At 47.3% G+C, this 23,462-nt stretch overlaps 7 protein-coding genes across 7 annotated transcripts; 6 read left to right on the forward strand and 1 right to left on the reverse strand.

The window, feature by feature from the left end:
• The first annotated feature begins 4,054 nt into the window (after positions 1-4,054).
• GGS22DRAFT_160032 (uncharacterized protein) lies at positions 4,055-5,962 on the forward strand. Its single transcript, XM_047960872.1, has 3 exons — positions 4,055-5,201; positions 5,276-5,445; positions 5,502-5,962. The coding sequence occupies exons 1-3, from the start codon at positions 4,299-4,301 to the stop codon at positions 5,806-5,808; spliced, it is 1,380 nt and encodes a 459-aa protein (XP_047819975.1). The 5' UTR covers positions 4,055-4,298; the 3' UTR covers positions 5,809-5,962.
• A 1,936-nt stretch (positions 5,963-7,898) lies between these two features.
• GGS22DRAFT_187376 (uncharacterized protein) lies at positions 7,899-11,659 on the forward strand (the record flags this gene model as incomplete). The annotated part of the gene is made up of 2 exons (XM_047964580.1): positions 7,899-7,912; positions 9,280-11,659. 2 exons carry the CDS (start codon positions 7,899-7,901, stop codon positions 11,657-11,659), a joined length of 2,394 nt encoding a protein of 797 aa, XP_047819976.1.
• A 1,017-nt stretch (positions 11,660-12,676) lies between these two features.
• GGS22DRAFT_160037 (SCO1 protein) lies at positions 12,677-14,195 on the forward strand. The gene is made up of 2 exons (XM_047960873.1): positions 12,677-13,250; positions 13,347-14,195. The coding sequence occupies exons 1-2, from the start codon at positions 12,789-12,791 to the stop codon at positions 13,773-13,775; spliced, it is 891 nt and encodes a 296-aa protein (XP_047819977.1). The 5' UTR covers positions 12,677-12,788; the 3' UTR covers positions 13,776-14,195.
• Positions 14,196-14,287: 92 nt separating this feature from the next.
• GGS22DRAFT_160040 (putative HAD superfamily hydrolase) lies at positions 14,288-15,973 on the forward strand. The gene is made up of 2 exons (XM_047960874.1): positions 14,288-14,647; positions 14,729-15,973. The coding sequence occupies exons 1-2, from the start codon at positions 14,412-14,414 to the stop codon at positions 15,777-15,779; spliced, it is 1,287 nt and encodes a 428-aa protein (XP_047819978.1). The 5' UTR covers positions 14,288-14,411; the 3' UTR covers positions 15,780-15,973.
• Positions 15,974-16,574: 601 nt separating this feature from the next.
• On the forward strand, positions 16,575-19,999 carry GGS22DRAFT_124872 (kinase-like protein). Its single transcript, XM_047958311.1, has 3 exons — positions 16,575-16,905; positions 17,344-18,776; positions 18,835-19,999. Exons 1-3 carry the CDS (start codon positions 16,791-16,793, stop codon positions 19,627-19,629), a joined length of 2,343 nt encoding a protein of 780 aa, XP_047819979.1. The 5' UTR covers positions 16,575-16,790; the 3' UTR covers positions 19,630-19,999.
• Positions 20,000-21,189: 1,190 nt separating this feature from the next.
• Positions 21,190-22,275, reverse strand: GGS22DRAFT_124876 (uncharacterized protein). The gene has a single exon (XM_047958312.1). The coding sequence runs from the start codon at positions 21,811-21,813 to the stop codon at positions 21,283-21,285; it is 531 nt and encodes a 176-aa protein (XP_047819980.1). The 5' UTR covers positions 21,814-22,275; the 3' UTR covers positions 21,190-21,282.
• GGS22DRAFT_124883 (uncharacterized protein) lies at positions 21,762-22,585 on the forward strand. Its single transcript, XM_047958313.1, has one exon. The coding sequence runs from the start codon at positions 21,976-21,978 to the stop codon at positions 22,432-22,434; it is 459 nt and encodes a 152-aa protein (XP_047819981.1). The 5' UTR covers positions 21,762-21,975; the 3' UTR covers positions 22,435-22,585.
• Positions 22,586-23,462: the final 877 nt, after the last annotated feature.

Here is a 23,462-nt window from a genome sequence, read left to right on the forward strand (position 1 = left end):
ACGGATCAGAAGGAGAAGGGAGACGCGTAAAGAGCGTAGTCGACTTGTCAACTCGTCGATTAGACCGATTAGACCGATTAGACGGAAACGCGCTTTGCGGTTCGACTCCACCTACCAGCCAGCGCGATAATGGTTCCATGTACTTCACATACGTGCGTACTAGGTAGATACCTAATTAATACCGTACTGGTGCCGAATTGAGTGATCATATGTGAACTATACCGCCTCATATTCAGCAGGGCTTAATGGCGGGTATGGGACCTCGAACTTCCATATTGTGGTCGCGTTGGCGCTGACTCTCTGTTGTTGTTTTTTTCTCACTAGCGAGAAGCCCAACATATGAAAGCTATGAAAGCACCGCTCGTGGTTGGTTAACCGCCGAGACATTACGGCGACATCGACGTCATAAACTCCGACCAAGTATTTAGTGTCTACTTTTGACAAGTAAACTTTTTTATTACCATACCAGACAGACCGTACCTACTAGGTATGCAGATTAGCATACGGTGGCATGCATTTTCTCTCTCTCTCTCTCTCTCTTTTCTTTTCTTTCCTTCTTCCACTCCGGCTGAGGCTCCGGGAGATCGACACTCTGGGTGGTATTTGATCTTGTAGATCGTGCCAATAGTGCGGATCTCTCGCCTGCAGACGCCTACATATGTATATGTTAGCCTCTTTACAAGATTGAGCAATTAATTCACTGATCTTGCTTATGTATGTCCTTTATCCTTGTCTCGGGCTTGCGAAAGAAGAAGAAAGTTGTAAGCCTCGAACTGTTTTAAGCGACATGTAGCGGGTAGATGGTCTATTCCTTAAAACATGCAGGAAACTAGACGCGTATAAACCGAAAAGGACGAATATCGTTTTTTTAAATTTTTTTTTTTTAATATTCTCTTTCGCCTTCATAGAATTTCTCGTAGATATTGAAGAAGGTAGATATTATGTGATGTTTAGTCCAGGAGACTAGGAAGTGTTTTAGAGAGAGTTTGGGACAATTTAGGTACCTAGTAGGTAAGTAGGTAGTAAAAGTTGAACTTATACTTCCCTTTGATTAGGTAACTAAAAGAAAATGTATATTTCAAGCAGGGAGAAGGAAGGAGGGGAAACTTGGACGGCCTCCGGTGCCTCCTGTTTTCACCCGTGCCGTTCATGTTCGGTCTTTTAGGGGGTTCTCCAAGGATTCCAGCCGTAAAAAGCCCCTGCGGCAAGAATCATCCACAGTGGCTGAAACTTTTTTTTTTTTGGAGCCGGAGCGTCTTTCCGATTCTTCTTGCATATGCTTCTGTTTTTGTTTGCAAACCCTATTTGAACAATGGCATTCTTTAAAAGCTGACATCAATTGCATCGTAGAGACCTAGCAAATAATATTGTCGAGGTTACATGCAGGTACGAAACCTAAGTTCTAAGACCAACCTACCTCAAAGGAAGAAATTTGCGAGGAACCCAAAAAGAAAATAAAAAAAAGTATTCACTGTTGTCCTCTTATTCCACACTATGCCATCGCACTACACAGGACCACAGGTAGTCTTTTCTATCTCTAAATATTATGGTTATAATGGATATAATACCTCTTAGTTCCCATGTATATACCTACTTTCGAGACTCAACCCTTCGCATGACTTCCAAGTTGTACGTTTAACATGCTGAAATCTACCTACCTAGGTACATCATAGGCACGGCAGGTATCTACTTACTCAATAATTCCACAATTCCACAATCCCATAATTCTACAGAATAGATCGACACTGCGTCCTGCAGGTCCAAACACACCAACAAAATCGGACCTGATTGAGTGCCTGCGCCGAGAGCTGCAGCAGTACAGCTAATGCGACTTCTTAACATAGTACATACCTAGTAACATGCACTCGATAGATCGAAAGTCTCGGGCTCATGCTGATATTTCCCGATCGAGGAGATGCACCAGCATTTATTCGAGCAGTTCAGTACCTAAGCAATTGTATATTTTATATAAGTTGGCTACTAATTTGGCTATCTGCAAATAGTCAATAATTGAATAAATAGTCCTTTCTGAGGACCCAAACCGATGCTACCTCTTTATTATTCTAAGACAAGCGTCGGAAAATTCATATGCGAACAGGTGGGTAGACGATGGTCCCAGTCGTCTGTTTTCTTCCCGAGCTTTGATGCGAACTAAAGTCAGTAGAAAGACAAAACGCGGGAAGTTCAAGGCATACATAAAGGAATGATGCCCACCAGCTTATGTTCGCCCAAAAAGAACAAGAAAAACACAATAGTAATATCAACAGAACCGGATATATTAAAACGAGAATATTTCCGTTACAATTTCGTCGAAGTAATAAAATAAACATATGATTGAGATAGGCTATTTAGGAGATTATATACACGTCAACTACATATATTCCGTATTTGCATGACACATGCATCAATTGATCTAATCCTAAGCATCTTCACCTACCGTTTGTAGGTAGAATATCCCCTTATTCCTTTCAAAAGGACCCTATACCACCAACGGCATCTCGAAATCGATAAATAAAGCCACTTACGTAGGCACATATACGAACACCCTTTAATATTCCCTTTACCAGCGGTACATAGCTTTCACGATATGCAAGTCTAATTAGGAAGCCTACCTACTAAAATAATTTTAAAAATAAAAATTAGAAAAGTCCCCCTAGGCTGCACAGCCACACAGCTCTCCTTTTAGTATAGAGTAGTATAAATAAGGGGTAACTTGGAAATTGTGATAGGATTTTACATTGGACCTTACGTAGTATGCGGATTTAACAATGGGAACATTTTAGTCCCACGGAATTCATATGAACCTCCACCTCCCCCTTATGCTGCTGTTCTGGCTGCCTGGGTACTATGTAATATGTATCATACTTATTTCCATAGCCTTTCTATCACCGCTTTCTGTGCCCCATGAAATCCATTCAACAACTGTCGTCCAACGGCCAACAGCCAGCTACTCATCACGCTTGATTCCTATTAACAATGTAATAATAAAATCTCGTTCGATACGATGTTGGCATTTTTCTCATCAGGCCATCCCATGTTAAAAAAAAGATATTTTCAGCACGCTTTCTTGGCACCCCATGGCTCTAAAATATGGGCACGGCATATTAACCCAGTTTTCATCTTTTTCATAAGGAAATGGGAAAATAATTATTACAGCGTAAGAGAAAATAGACCCTTGTCTTACCCCGGTCCCTGGTTGGTCGCCTGGTTTCCAGATCCGTAAATTCGGAGACCTCGGTCGTACATCTAATGGTAATTTAACGAAGGTACCGAAGTGCCTCTCGACCCCTCAGCCCCTGAGTTGACTATACATTTTCAGCTACTCTCTACCTCGGCCTCACAGTAATTATCTCAGTGACGGGGGTGATGGCCGTACTCTATTACTTCCAAGGTTCGCAGTGGCCTTCAATTCCTTACATAGCTCGTGCAGTTGAGTAGGTATTATGTGTGGTACTTGATCTTGATCAACTCACGAAATATCTACCCAGGTATATAACGTCATAGTAAATATCGAATGAACTTCATAAATGACTTAATAAGCGAGCCCATTGCTAGTCGCTTGTTCCTTCGTATCGCGATTTGCGGAAGCCAAGTTTCAACGTGTTTAGCGGAGCCGCTAACTGGACTGGCCCTGTCAATCTTTTTTGTCAATCCCCTCTCTAATTGGCTAAGGACAGGGCTGACGCAGTAGTCAGCTACCCGATTCGTCCTGGTAAGCTTATGGGTATCATGCTCGATCCGAGTTAGGATCAGCTTCCCCTTGTCTTCAAAGATGAAGGGACCGCTAGTCGACCCCATTAGCAGCGCCACAGCAATGTTAATCTCGTATGCTGCATACAACGCAGTAATAACGGTCAGCTTCTAGCCTTTTACACACCGCGTACTGGTCGAGATGCCGCATTACCAGAGGGAACCAATAATTACACGCCAACCTGGTAACTAAACACACCACCTCTTCCACTAGATGGGGTAGGACCCAAGGGTCGACGTATAATAATGTGCACGGATGACAAGCCGCCTTCGACAGAACCGGGGGGAGGGGAGGGGGTTGAATGCTCGTTATCCTACGTAGTAGTAGTCGGGGGAATCATCTCCACAATGGGTTTTTAGAAGATAGAGAAGGACCCGCAACGGTAAGAGTAGTAGAGGGACTATAAGACCGGGAGAGGCGCCGCCGCGGCATCTTCAGTTAGGCTCTTTCTTTCCTCAGCGATCTCGATCGTCTGCCACTCGTTTATTTTCATTTACTGTATATATATATATACATATTCACATATATACAGTAACAGAATATCATCATGAAGGTTGCCGTCGCTTTGTTTGTTTCGGCGGCGTCCGCCGCGTCGATTCCCGTTAAGCGGCTGCCATTGCTCGAGGGTCTCCCGCTCGAGCAGTTCGGAGGAGTTCATTCGATTTCTATTGAGGATGCTATTAATAGGTTGGATTTGGTTGGGACGAACTTCACTGCACTGCCGATTTCCAGCATCTTCGAGGCTGTTACCGATGTAGTGAGTGATGTTCTCGACGAGACCCTCGGAAAGCTTGCCCACGCTGGCAGTCACAAGAAGCCCCAGGAACAGGAGACTCAGGGGCTACAGGAGGAGAAGGTTAGCACTAGCACCGAGAGCGACAGCGACAGTGCCGAGGACACGGAGAAGACCGAGAGCACTCAGAGTACTACTCAGAGTGCCACTCCGAGCACCGAGACTGCCGAGACCACCCAAAGCCCGAGCGTCTCGAGCAACCAGACCTCTCAAAGCCTTCAAGGCACCAACAGCGCCGCTGCTACTGGCGAATGCTCTAACCCGAACATCCGCTTCGAGTGGGATAACTACTCCGCGTCGGACAAGGCGGCTTTCGTCGATGCCTTCCAGTGCCTGATGAAGGCTCCCCCTTCCGGAAAGTTCGCCCCGTCCAAGAGCCGTTTCGAGGACATTGTTCGCCTCCACCAGGCGTACTCGCCCAACATCCACAGCAAGAGCACCACGCAGCAGACACACAAGTTCCTTCTATGGCACCGTTACTACGTTTGGGCCCTCGAGCAGATTATGCGTGATGAGTGTGGCTTCGACCGTGCTTTCCCCTGGTGGGATGAGAAGAAGTGGGCTGGCAGGTTCGCACAGGCTACCATCTTTACCCCTGAGTACTTCGGCACTCTTCCCGCCCCCGTTAACGGCGCCGCTACTTGCGTGAACGACGGTGTAAGTTTCGCAGATCCTTCAGGCAGTAGCCTTTTTCATCGTAAATTTCAAATGTGAACTAACAAAAATCGTAGAAATTTGCCGGTCTGCAGTTGAGCCTTGGACCCGGTATGGTCACCGATAACATGCACTGCCTTCAGCGTGCGGTCAACGAACAGGTCACCGCCCAGACTGGACAGAACGCTTGGGACACCTGCCGATCTCGTACCTCTTACCCCGACTTCCACAGCTGCGTTGAGTTCACGTAAGTTAACAATCTACGTCACTAACCGATGATCTGATTCTGACTTGATACTATAGTTACCACGCCCAAGGCCACAACGGTGTTGGTGGTGTTATGGCTGATGCCATCGCCTCCCCCGGTGACCCATCTTTCTTCATGCACCATCTCTTCGTTGACTATGCTTTCCGCAAGTGGCAGCTTGACGATGTCGCTACCCGCACTACCTCGATCAGCGGCTGTGCTGACAACACGAACTGCTCGCCTCTAACGCTTGACACCATGGTCTACGTTGGCGAGATCTGCGGCGCTAAGTGCCCCGACCTCAAGGTCCGGGATGTGCTTAACACCGTGAACGGCCACTTCTGCTACCGCTACGACTACTAGAGATGGTCTCGCGCCGACGGCGGGATATCGACCCAGAAACATACATATAGACCACCAATACTCTCTTTGTAATTAGGATAGAACTGAGAGTTCTAATCATAGCGTTCATTAGCAGATACCCTTGACCAGAACTTGTTTTTGTTTTTGTTTTTAACCAAAACCCTCGATTTGCTTGTTTCCGTGATCCGTAGATGTTTTGTATTGCTGTACGTTGCCGTGCTTGGACATAGTGGTATATGACTTGATATAGGCGAGTTAAGGCTGGTTAAGGTGAGACACTTGGTTTATAGGAATCAGTAACGGTTGGCTCTGCAAGATCTATGTAGTAAGCTGTGAATTGGATACTACGCGGTAAGTAGCTGGGAGCATTGCAGTACAGTAGATTACAACTAGATATAGCACTCGCCCAGTATGCGTACTCCCTCGTGGGAGGGCATGTAGGATCAATGCCTTGATCACGTCCGTCGAATAGAGGGTGGTAACACTAAATTCTGGGTTCGTTGCAAATCACAATACTATTCATTTTTGAGGATAATGGCAGAATGGATCAAACTCTAGAACTCATTTCGTATTCCTCCCACTTCTATTCATATTGACTGCTGATCAGGTCAAGTCTTCGTAGGTACGTATTTTTTTTTTTTTTTTTTTTTTTTTTTAGATTCTCAGCACTGTGACTAGTACGTATTGTACAAATCATACTTCCATCTACATACACAGGTCTGAGAAACTAGAGACTTTCCAGCAAATTTACTAACCAACGTCCTAGACAACACATATTAAACATGAGATAATATATACTTAAATATGATATCATATCTACCTGGTAGTAATAGTGTCAGCCTGACGAACGAACGATCGAGTTATCTGGAAGTTATAATAAAGTTGGAGAGCAGTTCAAGATGTCAGATTACGGCGCAAATTTAATTCCTTAGAAGCTTAAGTGCTACCCCGCTACGTTTGTCATAAGTCGATAGAGCTGTGAATAGGTGGCTTGGTGGTTTCGAATTCTAACTTGAGCTTCTGATTGGTCAATCGTTGGAAGCTATAAATTACCTACCTACAATGTTTAATGTTAAACAAGTTCAATACCTTACAATATACATATCCATTCCAAGTTTTATAGGGTTATAACTATATGTACGCCAACACTATTGCAAAATTTCCATCCCTCCTAGCTTTAAGTGTCTTCCTATTACAAGTTATAACTGCACCCTGCAGGCTGTGCATATTGGGTGTGTTAGGTATAGGTATTCCGTGGTACAGGGACGGGTTCGTCTAAATTGAGGTCGTTTACTTCGTAGGTACCTACCTACCTTACCTACCTAGGTACTTGTTAGTGTCTACCTGTCTATCAGATTTGAATCCTTAATAATGACTCTATTCCAAAGTTGAGTCCATTATATATTATAATCTGTTTATTTATATCGATAAGTCGTTTACCTTTCCGAGACTCTCATCTCATACCAATGTTTAATGAATATCCGATCTTCAGGAACGAGCCGAGACAACGTCCCAAAAGATCCCTGAGAGGAAAAGTTCCCGGGGTCGTGTGCTTCCAGCTTTTTGGGACGGTTCTGAACCTGTCAGGTTTCGGATGGTGGAGACTTTTGCAGTGCCTGCATGACGCTAATCAAGAATGTCTCGTCATCGAGCTGCCAGCGCACACTTTGGGATTTTTTTCTTCGCATTTTCCCTAATAACCCTGCTCTGATATTAATCTCATAAAATTTCCAGGTCTCCCAGCCCCCACCATTTCTTTTTGGCTCCCTCTTGTACCTGCGATCTTGGTGGAAACCTACACTGTGTGACAAAAGTTGAGTAGATCTGGTTCGTTACCGCATCTGTCAGGTCTTCCCCAGCTTAGCTCCCATTACGGCGGGAAAGTTTCGAGGCTTGGACTTGACTCCGTACCCAGTTCAACGTTGCCCATTAGAGATTCCCCATCAAACTTGGATAGGACCTTGAGTTGTAATTGAGTTCCGATCTGTCTTTTTTTCTTCTCTTTCTCTTTCTCGTTCTTCTTCTCGAGTATTACTTCTTTACTACCTAGTAGTTACGTGAATGTTTATTCGATGTCTACCTGGTACAAAATGGTCGCTGTTAGGTGAGCCGTGATAATGAAAAGCAAGTAAAAGCAAGCAATTCATTGCCACCTTCACAACGTTTTGAGTTGGCTCAACTTATAATACGTACATAGATACATATATTAGTCTTGTTATGTACTTCGACACTGAAGGGTGATACCTAGGTAGATAAGGCAACAGGAAATAAGTCTTATCACTTACCATAAAAAGAAACAACTGGACTATTCTCTGTTTCGCTCTTCACGCGTCTTATTTCCTCTCTTAATATTATAGAGTACATGGGAATGGAATGACGAAAAGTAAGTGATACAAGGTCAAGTCAGGTTGCAAAAAGTGGACCGTGCGAGAAAGTGCCCATCCTTCTAGTGTAGCATTGTAGCAGTGTAGCTTCCATCCAGTATCCATGGATCTCTTTTTTTTTTCTGTTGTGCTTAGCAGACCGTAGTTTCCTACCATTTAAGCTCTTAAGAAAAAAGAAACCTAGAACGTGGAAAGAGCCATTGGAATGTGAATATGGTAGCGACAACTTATTGCTCTTTAGAAAATCTAAATTTCTAAAATCCACATCAAACTTCATTTGTCCATTTGTCTATTACCAGCGACAACGCGGCGCTGGCGCTGCTGTCACCGCTGGCTTTCTCTTAGTTGTCGCGTGGTAATGTGAATGGTGCATCGGGCACCATGTTAAAGAGACAGACAAGACAAGACAACTACAACTGCAACTACAACTGCAATCAGAAGAGAAATATAAACGATAGAGACCGAAAATCTTCGCCAATGAATATTTCTACTTTCGAACCCGAACCCGAACTCGACTTCAAATATCGTCAGTTTCTCTCACCAGGCCTAGTATCCTAGCAATGGTCTTTGCGATTATTTCATCCCATCAACCAGCCATCCAGCCATCCGGATTTTCTACATTAGCCCAGCCTCCCACTTTACTTTACAACACCATACCTTTCCATCATCCTCACAACAACCACAAACAGCTTCCTTTCCTTGAGCAGCCAAGTGTACCAATTCCTACTCATGCTCTCCTAAAGTTAACTACCCATACCCACCCTGTAATCTTGTGTACTTTTTGGTTCCCTCACTTTTCTAAAGGGGCCCGGGAGCATTCCGCTTCCCTCTCTCGAAAAACTGCAAATCCTTGACACCATACCCATCTGTAATCGCGTACATACCACCTACATCTTACATACACCCAACCAAGTAGCAGCTTTTCTGTCACACCTACACCACTCAAATCTAGGCCAAGCTCCTAGGTAGACGTGTTCTCTGGCAAGCTTCGCTGTCCTACTGGTACATACATACATACATATACATACACATACACATACACACATTGTCTTTCCATCTTGTCCTCTGAGCTGTCTCACCACTATAGTGGTGACCTCACATTGTCTACTTCAGCTTCGGTTCGTCCTGCTGGGGAAGCTACAGCAAAGTTGACAGGACAAAAGCCTTTAATACCTTCTCACGACCGTTACGAATTTCCTTCTTCTTCAATATACCAGCGCCAGCAGCGCGCAATTCATCAGCAAATCTCCCAACCTCCTACGCCGGATAGACGATCAACAGCCACCCCTTCATCTATACACCGGCTTCGTAGGACCCCGCGCTTCTCAGTTTCTCCCGTCTCTCAGCCAGACGCGCAACAGACGCGCCAACCAATTGGCAAAGTCACCGTCACTCTTAGTCCTAAGGGACAATACGTTCTCACTAGCACTGAGCAGCAACCCCGAAGAGAACGCCCGAAACATCCTAGGAGGCAACTTTCGCAAGGAAACTTAAGCGACGAGTCTCAAGCGACTTCGATTAGCCCTCCCTCACCACTTCGCGAGACCGCCCAATCTACTGCCGACGCGAGTAGATCCCAGCCACACCCGGCACTTCGTATCTCGAAGCAAACTCATAGTGCCATCTTGTATGCTCTTGAGCAAACACTACGTGGACCTAAACAGATTTCCGACGACCCTGCGGAGCTATACGCCCCGATGTCTGATCTAATGGGAGGACGAGGCCCTGCCACCTCAAATGGCAATGGCGCCTCATCTGCGCGACCTACCACGGCACGAGCGGCAGTCGGTTCCCCTTCTGGTATCAGAGGCCCCCGTGTAATCATGCAAGAGAGAGCTGCGCGAGAGGCCGCGCGCGAGCGACAGCGCGAAGAGCAGGAACGTGAAAGACAACGAATGGAGAGAGAACATGCAGACGCCGAGGCGCGTTTACAAGAACAGGCGTTGCGACGAGAAGCAGAGCGAAAAGACGCTGAGACTCAAGCTGCTGCTGCTGGCGCTGGTACTTTTGGACCTGGTGCTATTCCGACCGGTCCTGATCCCACTACAAGACGACCGGCGCAACCTGCTACTGGTCGCGCGACCGTAGACAATAGTTCCCGACCCGCTGGCCAAACACGAATTCCCACTACGGCTCAAACCCAGGCTTCGCAGTCGGCACGACACGCACGAGGTGCCTCCGGCGCTCAAGGACCTGGAGGTCCATCTTCTGGTCCCGGATTAGCTGGCCCTTCGGTGACTCAACCTCAGCAGTTACCTCCCCCGCTAAGCGAAGAATCCGCTGCTCTTGGACGAGGTAGGAACTCGTTCCCTCATGCATTTGAGCGCTGGGAAACCTTGTCCGCTCATTGGGAAGGTCTCACTAGCTTTTGGATCCGTAGATTGGAGCAAAATGCACAAGAGATTAACCAGGACCCTGTTTCCGCACAGCTATCCCGACAGGTTACGGACCTTTCGTCTGCAGGTGCCAACCTGTTCCACGCCGTAGTCGAGCTACAGCGCCTTCGCGCTTCATCAGAACGCAAGTTCCAACGCTGGTTCTTTGATACCCGCGCCGACATTGAACGTTCTCAGGAGGTTACGGGAATGCTCGAGGCAGCTCTCGAGGAAGAGCGACGAAGCCGAGCAGACGCGATTCGTGAGGCCCTCGAGCATAACCAAGACACCACTAAGATGCAGAAGCAGATATCCGAGCTGCGCAAGGAATTGACCATTTCCAAGGAGGAGGCACGACGTGCGTGGGAAGAGCTTGGTCGACGAGAGCAAGAGGAGCGAGACCGCACCATGTCCTTGCAGCTTGGTCAGCCCACCATTGTCGGCGGTGTCCAAGTTGTCCCGATGACTCAAGGTGTAGGCCGTGGCAGTAGCCAGAGAGATCCTCGCTCATATGGCCAGCCTGACTCCCAGGAGTATGCGCAGTCACCTACCTCACCATCGGCCGCTCGCGCCCAGTACACTCAGGCTCCCGCCGTTAAGCCCGGCGTGGCTTCGGGTAGCGGCAACCCCGCTTTTCAGACTCCTACGTCTGTACGCCACCAGCAGAGCTACGGCTCAGAGGGAACCTACAGCGAAGGTCAGTACATTAATGGCATGAATGGCGCACACAATGGTGTACCCAACGGGGTACCTAGTGGCGCATCGAGAAGCCCCGTTCGAAATTTCCAAGAGCACAATGTTCCAGAGCACGCCCCCGTTTCGAAGCGTTCTGACGTTGCAGCAGAAGAGTTCGAGACCCCCGCAACACAGCCGAACGTCTATCAGCCGACCGGCGCCTCGGGCCCCCATCAGCCACAGTACTCAACAGCGCCGGATTACAGCGGTGCGGGCTACACAACACCATGGGACGATGCGGGTGCTCGAGATATGGGTCCTCGCCACCATCATCCAACTCGACTCAGCGACGTGCTCGAGGAGGAGGAGGAACGCAGTCGAACGAGCGCTAGCCAGAGTCAAGTCAGCAGACCCTAAACCATCGAGTCACACATCTTTTCATGCAGATTCAAACTACAACGTGCTTTGACACTGTCGAAATCGACATACGGCATAAAAGTCGAACCCTTATTATCATGTTTGCGAAAAGATCCCGGCCCGGCGTTCGGAAGTTTCTGGAGAATGGTATTGAGTCCGCTTTTGTTGCATACGACTGTCATATGAAGACAAGATTATCTAATAATTCGACAATGATACCCTTAATTCATTTGGCGTTTTCCCCGGAGGTTCTTCTTTTTCACGAGAAGGCATGGGTACACCGAATGCATTGTCGAAAGAAGAAAAAAAATATACGATGGATGAAGCTATACGAGCTTCCTTGTAAGACTCACTAATAGGTATGAAGGTAGTTTATGGGATGGTGATGGTTTGGCGGGCAGGCATTCTGACGGCATTTTCGAGAAAACGGCATTGGGCATTTGTTCTTTCCCCCTTATTCATTTCTTCACTCCGACCTTCGCAGAAGGTATTCAATGGACTTTTTCTTGTGGGCTGCCCCCTTCCCGACTGTGCATAACGACCCGAGCTAGGAACTATGTTGTTTGTGACCTGATAAGGTCGCAGAGGGGAGAGGGGAAGGAGAAAAGTCGACGGTGAGAGATGCTACCACTGTCATCTCTGTGCCTTGAAGCTGTGTATGTAGTAGTTGTAAACAATAGGTGCTGGGAATGCAATTCCTGTGTCGAATCATACCAGTTCAATGCGTGGCGAGGCTTGTTTGAAGTTGAGAGGATTAAACCATGTTAAGTGAGGTCTGTTATAATCCATCACGTAGATTTGGTAATGTTCGAAAGCTCTGTAGGTATCATGACACTAATTCCCTAGGTAGCTCTTAATATATGACGTATGGCTGAAGCTGCCACAAGGTGGCGTATGCGATGGTAGGTAGTAGGTACCTACCTAATAGGTACCAGACCTAAACTGAACTGGATAGATACATCCGTGATGTATTATCGGGATTCCCCGCATCGGGTCCCACTCTCAAACCTGACCATTCAATGTCGGAGCTCCATACAATTAATTTTGATTCAGGAACAAGCTATTCGAAGGTATCACCGTCTTAAACACCCTAGGCTTCTGCAATTACAATCTATCAGGTATAATTGAGATGTCGCGCTCCTTAGCGGCCCCGAAGCCGCTCCTTCGATCCCTATTACAGAGCAAACCTCGAATTCAAGCTCAGCGATGCCGCTGTTTCCTCTCTACAAAAGCTTCACCATCCCTGCGGCGGCCAACGTTGGTCTCCCCCCAACGATTCGCCTCGAACCCCAAGCCGATATCCGCTTCCGGATCTACGGAGCAGCGCCGATGTAAAACCTTCAAGACGGTAGAGGAGGCACGCAGCAGATACAGGACAGGGCCGTTCTCATGGAAGGCGGGAGTGCTGTTCGTGCTCACAAGCGCGGGCCTCGTCTGGTACTTCGAACGCGAGAAGAAGCGCATGCAGCGCGTGCGCATTGCCGAGGCGAATAAGAGTGTCGGGAAGCCCAAGGTCGGGGGCGAGTTCGAGCTATTGGATCAGGAGGGGCAACGTTTCTTGAGCGGTGATTTGAAGGGGCGTTATAGTCTGGTTGGCTTTCCCTGTTTCCCATTTCCTCAAGTGTCCTCTATGAATTAGGGATTGGTGCGGGACGGAAGGCAGGCTAATGATATCCTCGCTAAATAGATCTACTTCGGTTTCACGCACTGTCCGGATATTTGCCCCGAAGAGCTCGACAAAATGGCGCGCATGTACGATCTGGTGGAGGAAAAGGCACCGGGCAAGATTATGCCCGTCTTCGTCACTTGCGACCCCGAGCGTGACGACCCCAAAACGCTAAAGTCATACTTGGCGGAGTTCCACCCGGGTTTTATAGGGCTAACAGGAACGTACGACCAAATCAAGGATGTGTGCAAGGCATACCGGGTCTACTTCAGCACGCCGAAGAACGTGAAGCCTGGGCAGGATTATTTGGTAGACCACAGCATCTACTTCTACTTGATGGACCCCGAAGGCGACTTCGTGGAGGCGCTGGGAAGACAGCATAGCCCGGAGCAGGCGGCTAAGGTTATATTAGATCATATGAATGATTGGAAAGGAAGTTGGAGGAAATAGGGGGTGAGTAATAGGTGATCGAATGAGAAAGTGTATATCCCTCCACTCGACCTGTGATAATATGTAAGGATATATAACTAATGTACATAACAAAAGTTGTATGACGATGCGATTATTGTGTATTCTGATGTGGAGGATATGAATACTAGGTACCTAACTAGTACCTACATTACTTACACCTACCCCTATACCTCGAAAATATTCAGTTGGACCAGAGTATGTACAAGGTAAGTAACATTTATTTCTACGGTTAGTCCAAAAAGTGGAGTGGAAATTATTGTCTTAAAAACAAGTAAGATAGGTACCTGACCAAAGGTCGTGGACCTGTAATAAAGAGCAGCATATTAAGGGTAAACACTATCTAGATTCTAGATATTCATTTTAGCGATTGCTAACGAATATCTATCACGAATAATATTCATCAATGGGGTTTATTGGATTAGAGATGTTTCAAAATATCCGATAAGACCCATTTCTATCACCGATAACGTACCTAGGTAGTAACTGTAGTGATTCGAGTCTCGGTTTAAACTTGGACTACGGATGAAGCAGCTCTGACGACATTGGTCGTTCCGAGAAAAGCATGAAAGAAGACAAGATAAGATAACCCACAAATACCTCTTCCTTAACTTCACCATGAAGGCTTTTCGTAATGGCACGCATCTGAGCAGCGCGACGTCGGGCTGCATCCTACGGCCCCACCGTTCTCCAACACCTCCGATTCGACTTAGTAGCAACCACTTTACACCACGACGAGGCATTGCCTTTAGTAGACGCGTGCTACCCTCTATATCTTCTTGGACCCTAGATTCCCGCTCGTACAGCGTTAATCATAAGACCCCCCAGCCACCACCCTTTGCTTTTGCCTTTGAGTAAGTCCGATGAGAGGAGATCCCTATATTGAAGATGAGAAAGAGGGATATCTAGAAAACGAGGACTTACTAGCGCTACAGTATAGATGGTGTACTTCTCCATGTCGCGAAGCCGATTCCCGGCGCGACGTATGCTCTAAAGCACTTACAAGAGCATAACATCCCGTTTATATTGCTCACCAATGGCGGAGGCAAGCATGAGACGGATCGCGTGAAAGATCTGAGCAACCGCCTTGGCGTTCATCTTACTACGGACAATTTCGTTCAATCCCATACACCGTTCCAGGAGCTCGTCCACCATGGCCACAATTCCCAGGGTCTACGAGATAAGAATATCCTCGTCACGGGCTCCGACCCCACCAAGTGCAGGGACATCGCCGAAAAGTACGGCTTCAAGCACGTCATAATCCCCGCAGACATCCTCATGGCCCAGCCGACCATCTGGCCGTTCGAGCCGCTGATGAAAGAGGTATACGCAGCAACAGCACGACCCCTAGCATCTTCGAACCCAAAGATCGACGCGATCTTCGTGTTCAACGACCCCCGCGACTGGGCTCTAGATATCCAGATAATATCGGACCTACTCCTGTCGCAGCAAGGCGTGCTCGGCACGTACTCCACCAATAACGGGAACCCAGACCTACCAAACCGTGGGTGGCAGCGCGACGGCCAGCCGTCCCTGTTCTTCAGTAACCCGGACCTATTCTGGAGCGCGGCGTACCCGCTCCCACGGTTCGGACAGGGCGCCTTCCAGGCTGCGCTCGCGGGCGTGTGGGACGAGGTCACGGGGGGCAAGGCGGAGCTCGAGAGGACGGTGATCGGGAAGCCGTATGCCAGGACGTACGGGTTCGCGGAACGCGTGCTCAACGCGCACAGGGCGAAGACATTGGGCGTGGACGCGGAGAAGTTGGAGCCGCTGAAGAGGGTTTACATGGTGGGCGATAACCCGGCAAGCGACATCCGTGGCGCAAACGAATATGTTTCGCCCCTTGGCACGAAGTGGTCGTCAATACTGGTGAGAACTGGGGTTTGGAATCCCGATAGGGGTGGGAGTCCGGCGTATTGGCCGGATGTGATTGCTAAGGACGTGAAAGAAGCTGTGGAGACGGTGTTGACACATGAGAAATGGTGAGTGAGTGAGTGAAGGGAGATGAGGTGTTGTGTGGTGTGTTGGCGAGATTTGAATAGGGGGAAGATGACATAGTCCTATGGATGATCTCATATGACCGAGAACGGGCAATGGGATGGATACATAGGTAGATTATCTGATATTCCCATATATTACCTACATAGAATATGCATTTTTAATTATCTACAGATCTCTTCAATAGAGAATATTCATATAATCTGGCATATTTCCGAGTAAGTTTAATATTATATTCCCATTGTCGTATATTATGCTTAAAGTCATATATACCATATGCAGTATATGAGTTAGCCACATTCTTCAAGATCCATACTTTACGTCATCTGGTAGGGCACGTGTCACCGTAAAGGGACCTGAGAGGTCAAACAAGGTTGAATTCTAGAATCTATTAGTGCCATTCACACATCAGACGAAATCTCAGTCTTTAACAAACTCATTCAAGGTCATACACGTAGTTACATGATATCATAACAAGAACTTCAACCTTGATTTGAAATACACTCCTAAAGACATAAATCTAAAACTTACATAGACCGATAAGTTACACATTGATGGTGTTGTTTCAAAATCTAGTCAAGCAACGGCCATCCCAAGCATTTTTAAGGTTATCTTCAGGGTATCCTTCCCTGCAAGCTGGGAACGTAGGTACTCTGCAAGGGACCCCTGTCGCTCTAGATAGTGGGCTGGTGGGGTTACTCTATTTGACAATATTTTTCGACTTCTTTCATGATCTTTGTCTCTTAGTGTGCAACTTCTTATCAGTTCCCAGCCAATTCGTTAAAAACAACTACAAACTACACTCATATTCATGTCTATAATCTTATGAGCTTACCTCAGAGCCCATTATCTCAGCTCGTACATTTATTAAGGACTATATTTTAATTCAACTTATCGAAACCTCTCTATTACGGTCTAGGTCTACTACGATATCCATTTCCAATGACTTGATCGTATCTTTTCTTACCTCTTATTTTCCTGAAGATTTTTATTGGTAAAATGTCTTCATCTGCTCCGAATTTCACCGGCGACGGTCTTCCTCTTCGTTCCGTTTTAAAGCAGGATGACGAATCCGAGAGACCATCCTCTCAGAATACTGCTACGAGCATTAAAGGTTGGTTTGTTCTCTTTTCATTCCATCTTCTACCACCAAGAACAACATCATCCACTGTTCTACAGAGTTACACCTACTCGCGTGACATCCGAATGGTGACGTATGTATTCCTTCTGTTGCATACGTGGCTCGAGTATTTACTGCTTCCTCATCTATAGCCTCAAAATGATGGCTATATATGCAGTTAATACATATAGAGGATACCTCTGTGGCCAATCTCAAGGGTATACGACCAAAGGAAGCAAACGAGGTGATGTTGTTCTAGTATTCCTATTGAGCAACCCTTCAAATTTAGATATAGACGCAGCTTAATCATATCCCCCCTCAAAAGCTCACAAGCGAGTTATCACGTCCCCTTTCCCATACTCGTTCATTCATTCATAACCAACTATTCCCATTTAAGAATAAGAAAATCACATCATACTTATCCCATCTTAGCTGTACAAATAGCCGAACCTGAACCAGAGTTAGAAGACACCTTTCCTAAGAGGCAGTTTTCGGCCGGGATCGCCAGGCGCCTGAGTGGTCGTTCTCCCGTGCCCGAGTTCAACTCTTCTAGGTCTTCGCTGCTCAGTCAGAATGGCATAGAGCCATCCAGCAGCCAGATTGGCAACCCGTCTGTACACCATCAGCAAGAAGGTGGTCGTTCGCATTCCCATCGTAGCCATCACCAAGTAGATAGATTTGTTGCTCAAGTCGTCGATTGGTTGGACCGTGAACGAGTTAAGAAGGACAACAGAGGATCGAGGAGAATCCATTCGCGACGGAACAGGTCCACTAAGGATGAACCTGACAGGAGCGATACGCAGCAACAGCCAGAAAGGCACAGGGCATATTCAATTGATTCTCAATCCAGTGATGTATCGTTAGACAGGCTACAGAAAATCATCGACGACGGCATGACTAATTTGGGCTTACATGGGATACCGCACTATAGCCCGAAACTTGGGAAGAAGTCCCAACGAAGGAGATCCGTTACCATGCATCGAACCGTTTCGTCGGATACGGAATATCATGACGGTTCTGTTGTTGTCCCAACTTGTGACGCAGTTCTGGACAACTCAAAGACTTTGGGCTATTCTGGAGGGAAGCCTTCTTCCACAGACGACCTCGCTACGCTGCTAAGCAAGAAAGCGGAAAAGGAGCGAAAGGCCTGGATTAGCTTCAAGAACGAAATCATCAAGCTTGCGCATACTCTAAAGTTTAGAGGCTGGAGACGTGTTTCTTTGGACAGCGGCGAGAGTATCGATGTTACACGACTTAGTGGAGCTTTGACAAATGCAGTCTATGTTGTCTCTCCGCCAGATGATTTAGTGATAAAGGGGGAAGGAAGTAAAAGAACACCGCCGAAACTGCTGCTGAGGATATACGGTCCCCAAGCATCCCACATCATCGATAGACAAAATGAGTTGCTTGTGCTTAGAAGACTCGCCAAGAAGAAAATCGGACCTCGCCTGCTGGGGACATTCACCAACGGCCGCTTTGAGCAATATCTAAACGCAGAACCCCTTACCGCAGTCGAGTTGAAAGATCCAGATACTTCCAGACAAATCGCCAAGAGGATGAGAGAACTACATGATGGTATAGAACTCCTAGATAAGGAAATAGACGGCGGACCCATGGTCTTGAAAAACTGGGATACTTGGATCAATCGAGTCTCACGTGTCGCTACATACTTGGATCGAAAGGTACTCACCACCAGCGCTAGTCCCGCTAGAGGTCCGGCCGACGCGTGGAGGCTAAGAGGCTTCGTTTGCGGAGTGGAATGGGTTACATTCAAAAGAATAGTAGACAGGTATCGGGAATTCTTGAATGATCATTATGGTGGTCCCCACGTTATAAGGGAGCACCTCGTATTTGCGCATAGTGATGTAAGTGCATTACATCTGCCCGAACCCCCTTAATGAAATTCATACTGACTTGTGACAGACGCAATACGGCAACATCCTTCGTGTCAAGCCAGATGACAAGAAGTCGCCGTTGCTTCAACCAAACTACGAGCACAAGCAGTTGGTGGTGATAGACTTCGAGTATTCGGGCGCCAACACAAGAGGTCTCGAGTTCGCCAACCACTTCACTGAATGGTGCTACAACTACCACGACGAGGCTGCACCCCACGCGTGCGACACAGCCAACTACCCAACTCCAGAAGAACAACGTCGCTTTATCAAGGTTTACGTCAACCACCGCCCCGAGTTTCCTCACCCGGGCGCTTCGACGCCGAACCTAACGCCCCTCGCGACCCCAACCCTCCAGCCTCAACCTAGCACACCCGGGCTCAGCGCCTCGAGCCTGGGCTCGACCAGCTCGATCAAAGAGTTCATGCTCGACTCACGTGCGCCGCCTGGAGGCTGGAAGGAAGAAGAGAGGAGGAGGGAGAGCGAGGCTGAAGCTCAGATTGAGGCCCTTATGGAAGAGACGCGCATCTGGCGCGTGGCGAACAGCGCGCAATGGGTCGCATGGGGCCTTATGCAGACCAACATACCGGGGATTGAAAAGGATACCAGCGTCGCCGGCGGGGAGAGTCAGCAAGGTGCCGACGGAGCAGCCCAGCCGGCGGGGCAGGAGGAGGAAGAGAGCGAGGCAGATGAAGAGTTCGATTACTTGGGTTACGCCCAGGAACGCGCGTTTTTCTTCCTAGGGGACTGTATCAAGATGGGCTTGCTTTCCGAGGATGAGTTGCCCGAACAGGTCAGAGGGAAGATCAAGTATGTGGATTACTAAGATATTCTTCGTTATTGACACTCACTCAACCTGGGGGGGAGGAGGTAGAGGCATATCGTCTGTGAAACATTCAACACTTCAAGACAGCGAGTATTTTCTGGGGTCTGTATGGGTAATATCCAGGGACGCTTCGGTTGCCGAGTACCAAATATCGGGCACCAGCAATGTTGTGCAGTCAGCTAAAGGGATGATATAGTGATAAATAAAAAGGAATGAAGTTAAACAGCAGTATTTCGAAGGCGTCAGGGGTCTGAGTCTCTGGGAGGATCAGCTTGTAGGGGATTAGATCGGATTGGGGATCGACCCGTTATGTATGACCTTAATCTCGTTGCTCTTGGAAATATCGATACCTACCTACATATTGCTCGATACCTAACGTAGATCACAAAGCTATGGCGAATCCATATCCTCGTTCATAGACATGACGATTTCTAACATTATTCTGGCATTTAAAATTATAGTGTACCAGGCTGCTGTTGGCTCATCCGAGCACGTACGACGCTCTTGAGTGATGTTCAGCTAACTGACAGTTCCATCGGATCTAGAAACGACTTGTGCGAGGTAATAAAAATCGAGTAATGTCAGTTCGTATCGTATCCCACATTCACATTCCTGCTCATAAACGCTTCTCGGCATGATAATAGGTATCTGGTACATAGTCGTTCGCATCATATTCATAATAAATTCCCGCACCTGAGGCTTTTCGGCCACCCCCATGGTAAGATCCGAATCCTAGTCATCGCACGTAGGCTGACGACATCAACCAACACCCGAATTTCAAAAAGTCTGCCACACCAAGTCATGAAATGGAGGATTAGTAGTAAAGCACATGAGGGTTCGGATGTTGGAAGGATCATTCTGCTAACAGGTGAGTCCACCTCCGCTCCTGAAGTTTTCAAAAGCTCGTCATCGAATTCGGGTTCATAATAGCCCACAAATGTGGTGCTTTGTTTAATAACCAAAAATAACATAAATATGACCAACTTGAGAGGTATCTTTCCGTTACAAAATGAAGAAAATAGTATAACAATGATAGACAGAATAATGTAGGCCTGCTCGCTCGCTAGAAGTAGACTAGGTACTATAGGTAGGTAGGTATCCAATTTCGTGAAGAGGGTATTACAAGAACGAAAGGGAAAACACCAACGCCGTAAAATGAAATAAAAAATGTCCTAACAAGTAAAGCCGTGAGGCTATCCCCTTCTTGTCCAGCCGCGAGGCTCCTTTCATCTTTGATTAAAAATGGTATGGAAATTTTAGACTTTTCATTTTGATCCCAATTGCACCTGCTAGCCACGAAGGGACAGCGATATTCGCTCTTCCAAAGCAATAAGTCCCGGTGTCTCCTCCGATGGGCGGTGCTGTGCTATCCCGCGGATGTGTCCAAGGCAGATTTCGCTTGGATGTCTCTGACTGTTTCCCTGCGGTCGTGTGACCTTTTGTTTCTATCTTGCTGCAAAAGAGCATTCCCCATCTCTTCGGTCCCGATCCAGAGGTACCTGGCAAGTTTCCATTATAAGGATTAGGAAATGTTAGGCACGTAAAGTATTATTTCATCGAGACGAAATTATGGACTGCGCTTTGATCCGGAATAATAGGTAGTTGTTTTCCCCCTCCGCCTTTTTTTTTTCTCGGTTATGCTTTGTTACGCCTTCAGCGTCTATGTCGACGGGTAGAAGAACCGGCCTCGTGTCGATGTGAATGACTATGGCGATGGGAGTGGTGTTGTTCGTGTCGCGATGAGCTCGAATTCTCAAGTTCTCGTTCAAGGTTCTCGACTCGCTGACGATAGTCCCTCACAATATCCCTAATGTGTGCGATGCGATCAAAGTCGAGCTCAAGCTCGTCGATCTGAGCCATTATACCCTGGAAGCGCGCAATTTCAGCATCGGCATTGTCCACGAGGTTTCCTGCGTGGTCATACTGCTGCATAGTCACGACGGAGCTCTGTTCGCTGAGATACTCGATACGTTGCTGGATCTGGTGCATCAGGCGGTCTAAATGTCGTGACAGGGCAGCAAGACTGGAACTGTCGAGAAGGAGACGACCTTGGGAGGAAGCGCGACTGGCGGCGCGCGAGGAGGAAGAACCGGCCTGAGCTTGGTGATAACGAAGAAGATTTATTTCCTCATCGGTCAGGCCCAATTGCGTGTCCTCGACGGTACTAGGCTCTGCGGGCGGCATGGCTCTGCCGTATGAGGGCGCGCGAAATCTTGCTCCTGCGTCCTGCGTCCTAAGTCTGCGTCCACGTCTGCAACTTTTTGGCTAGGAATCGAGCGTTGTGTAGCGTCGGTAGAGCAGGGGGGAATAGAGCGGCGGTGGTAAGCGGGGCGGATTCGGATTCGGATGCAACGTCGTGTACTTCTGGCACAGGCACAAAAGAGGTTGCGACACACTCTGGACAAGCGTCGAGTCGGCCGCGGCGCGCGGCTTCATTGTCTCGAGATGGCAAAAGGCAGTGTCGAAGCCCAATGCGATGGTAACATGGCAAGAAAGAAGGAGGGAAGGGAGAAGAGGAGTGGAAGATTAGGAGAGTTTCGAGAAGTCTTAGAAATTCGGCCGGACGGACTCTTTGATGATTCTCGAAGCTGGATAAGGGTTGGCCCGGGGCAGGGTTCGCACAGAAGATGGAGGGGAGATGGATGGCTGAATTACCCTGTATCCAGGTTCTTTCGAAATTTCTGTGATACAACCGGCAAACGACCTACTCTTTCTTCACCCTTATTACCTGGGACCTATTATCTACCACACCTATTTTGTTTCCTCGGCGCAATCGCAATCTCGAATCCTTCAAAGCTGCAGTAACGGCGGTCAGCTGCAGTAGTCTCTTTCCCCCCCGCAAAGGTAAAACGTCATGAATAGTTTTTTGAAGTTTTTTAGGTTTTTTTTTCTTTCTTCAGTTCTTTTTTTTGCTTCTTCTTAATAGAAATAATCGTATTAATATATGATTTCGTCCGATGATGATTTATGTTACCCGTATTTTTAGGACCTTGTTAGTTTAACTAATTTAGAGTTGATGAGGTAATTAAACAGCTTTGTTAGCTTGTAGCTTATTAGTCTCGTAGGCGAGCTAACAAGTTGCCAGATGGGAACCTTGAATGCTAGGGAATGCCACACCACACGCGGACGTACTTCGTACACACATGCAATCCTGGGGAACAGGCGGGGCTTGCAGAAAGCAGTACGGAAAACCAGGGTGTCGGATATCTGGTAGACGGATATTATAGGTCTATGATAGGTTATAGTGAATATATCGACCTTTTCCAGAAACGCGCGGGTGCCGAATATTTCAGGAATTCCAGGACCGATGGCCCACTAAAGCCGAATTGCTGGTTCCTTTTATTGTTATAGCGCGCCTACTGACTGAGACCGGTGGTACGTTCCCCTGCGTCAAAAGGGGCATAGACCGTATGGTGGTTTAGCGCTTATATATAGGTATATATATGTGTGTATGTGTGAGTGTGTGTGAGTGAGTGTGTGTGTGTGTGTATGTAAATCGTAAGTCCGTGTTCCTAACGTACGTGAATTTGAATATGAATGTGAATGTGAGTATGAATTTAAGAATGAGAATGATAAGCCTTGGAAGCTTTCAATAAACCTGTAATTCTCTAGCAATATGATATTAATGTGTTATCTCGGATCTTGCCCTTCGTCAAAGTAGAGCACCCAATAACTCGGAATTAGTTGAAGATTTAAAATGAGTTGATGAAAAAGTAAAAGGTAACCTTGAAGGTTTAAAGATGTTGAAGTTGGAGGGGAATGGCTACTAGGTACCGTGAGCACACCGCTGGGAGGGCGTTAAAGGCGCTAAAACATCGGCAAGTATAATTGAT

The sequence above is a fragment of the Annulohypoxylon maeteangense genome (assembly GCF_022496945.1).
Source record: "Annulohypoxylon maeteangense strain CBS 123835 unplaced genomic scaffold GGS22scaffold_6, whole genome shotgun sequence".
NCBI lineage: Eukaryota > Fungi > Ascomycota > Sordariomycetes > Xylariales > Hypoxylaceae > Annulohypoxylon > Annulohypoxylon maeteangense.